This window comes from Otolemur garnettii, unplaced genomic scaffold, assembly GCF_000181295.1.
Source record: "Otolemur garnettii isolate 467f Iridium unplaced genomic scaffold, OtoGar3 scaffold00153, whole genome shotgun sequence".
NCBI classification, from domain to species: domain Eukaryota; kingdom Metazoa; phylum Chordata; class Mammalia; order Primates; family Galagidae; genus Otolemur; species Otolemur garnettii.
The window spans coordinates 2,564,493-2,566,163 of NW_003852548.1; the positions used below are offsets into that span (position 1 = coordinate 2,564,493).

At 42.4% G+C, this 1,671-nt stretch overlaps 1 protein-coding gene across 1 annotated transcript in view; it reads left to right on the forward strand.

Moving 5' to 3' along the window:
* Nucleotides 1-1,671, forward strand: part of GLOD5 (glyoxalase domain containing 5) — a 12,355-nt gene that overhangs the window by 3,203 nt on the left and 7,481 nt on the right. The window contains exon 2 of the mRNA XM_003799647.2: nucleotides 874-1,011. Within this exon, the coding sequence (XP_003799695.1) occupies nucleotides 874-1,011 (138 nt within the window). The remainder of the gene's footprint in view (nucleotides 1-873; nucleotides 1,012-1,671) is intronic.

Consider the following 1,671-nt stretch of genomic DNA (forward strand, 5'->3'; position numbering starts at 1 on the left):
GCCCGCCACAACGCCCGGCTATTTTTTGGTTGCAGCCGTCATTGTTGTTTGGCGGGTCCGGGCTGGGGATCCGAACCCGCCACCTTAGGTGTACGTGGCTGGCGCCTTAGCCGGTTGAGCTATAGGCGCCGAGCCTACAATTCTGTTTTTTAATGGTCATAAATATCCTCTAAGACATGTATAAAATCATGACTATTTTATAGAAGGGGAAATAAAGCCACTGAGAGATTAATTAATTAAATGTCAGTCTTGCTGCAGAGTCCATTGTTTCCACCACTATACTCTATTACCTATAGTGCCAGATCATAGGCACCTTGGAATCCTATAGCAGATATAATCTAAACATACAAATTACTAAAGAGTGCAAGTCAAAGATCTGGAGGGAAGTAATCGAGAGGGAGAAGTATGTCCTCCCACTAAGCGTCAAGGTGGATGTGTAAATACACAGGCCCAGAAATTTTTTCATCTGAGATGCTTCCTTGTCCTGTCCTCTGCAGCCAAAGTTGCAGGGTTCGTGCTCACAGGGTTGGGCCTCTTCTGTGTCTTCTCATTTCTTAGAAAAGAGATGAATTCCAGACTAGGGAAAACAAGGGAGGGTTTGGTCTTCGTCTCCACTCCCCTAATATTCACCCCATCTCTCTAGAAGGACAAAGAGAAAGTGGAAAGTGGTCATGGCAGACCCGTGGATTCTTGTGAATCCACATATGGGCAATAAAACTCTACCAAAGTTTCTCTCAGGGCTTGCCCTTGAAATGGGGGTGAGGAGGAAGTGTAGTAATTGGAGAGGGTAGGGGAGGAGAAGGGATGAGAAAGAAACATAGAAGTGAACAGTGGCAATGTGGGCTCTTCTAATCTTTTTTTTTTTTTTTTAAGTCATGGAGGTACAACAACCATACGCCTTCCCCATGTGTCATCCATAGACTTGACCACATTGTGATGACAGTAAAGAACATTAAAGATACCACCATGTTTTATTCCAAGATCCTGGGCATGGAGGTCACAATTTTCAAGGTAACCACTTCCCCAAATGCCAAACTGCAGGTGGACTAAACCTTGAATATAACACTTTAAAATATAACTTAACTCCGAAAACAAAAACACAGGAAATCTGGAAGAAAAGATTAAAGGATAAAATGAAGGAGATTCCAAACTCTGAATTATGGGGCTTCCAGAGAGAAAATGGAGAAAAAGTAAGGGAGAAAATTATCATAGAAATGATGCAAAAGGCGTGGCTCACACATATAATCTTAGCACTCTGGGACGCTGAGGCAGGTGGATTGCAGGAGCTCATGAGTTTGAGACCAGCCTGAGCTCTGGTCTCTGTCTCTACTAAAAATAGAAAAACTGAGGCAAAAGGATCACTTGAGTCCAATAACTTGAGGTTGCTATGAGCTCATAGCCACAGCACTCTAGTCAGGGTGCTAGAGTGAAACTTTGTCTCAAAGGAAAAAAAAAAAAGAAATAATTCAAAAGAACTTTGCAGTCCTTATGTGGAAAGGGTTAAGTGAGTATCCAGCACAATGACACTTAGATATATCCTTATGAAATTATAGAGCATCAAACTGAAAAAGTAGATCTTAAGAGCTTTCATAAGAGATTAAAAAGTAGTTCATCAGCTTGGGGCCTGTGGCTTAAGCGGCTAAGACACCAGCCACATACACCTAAGGTGGC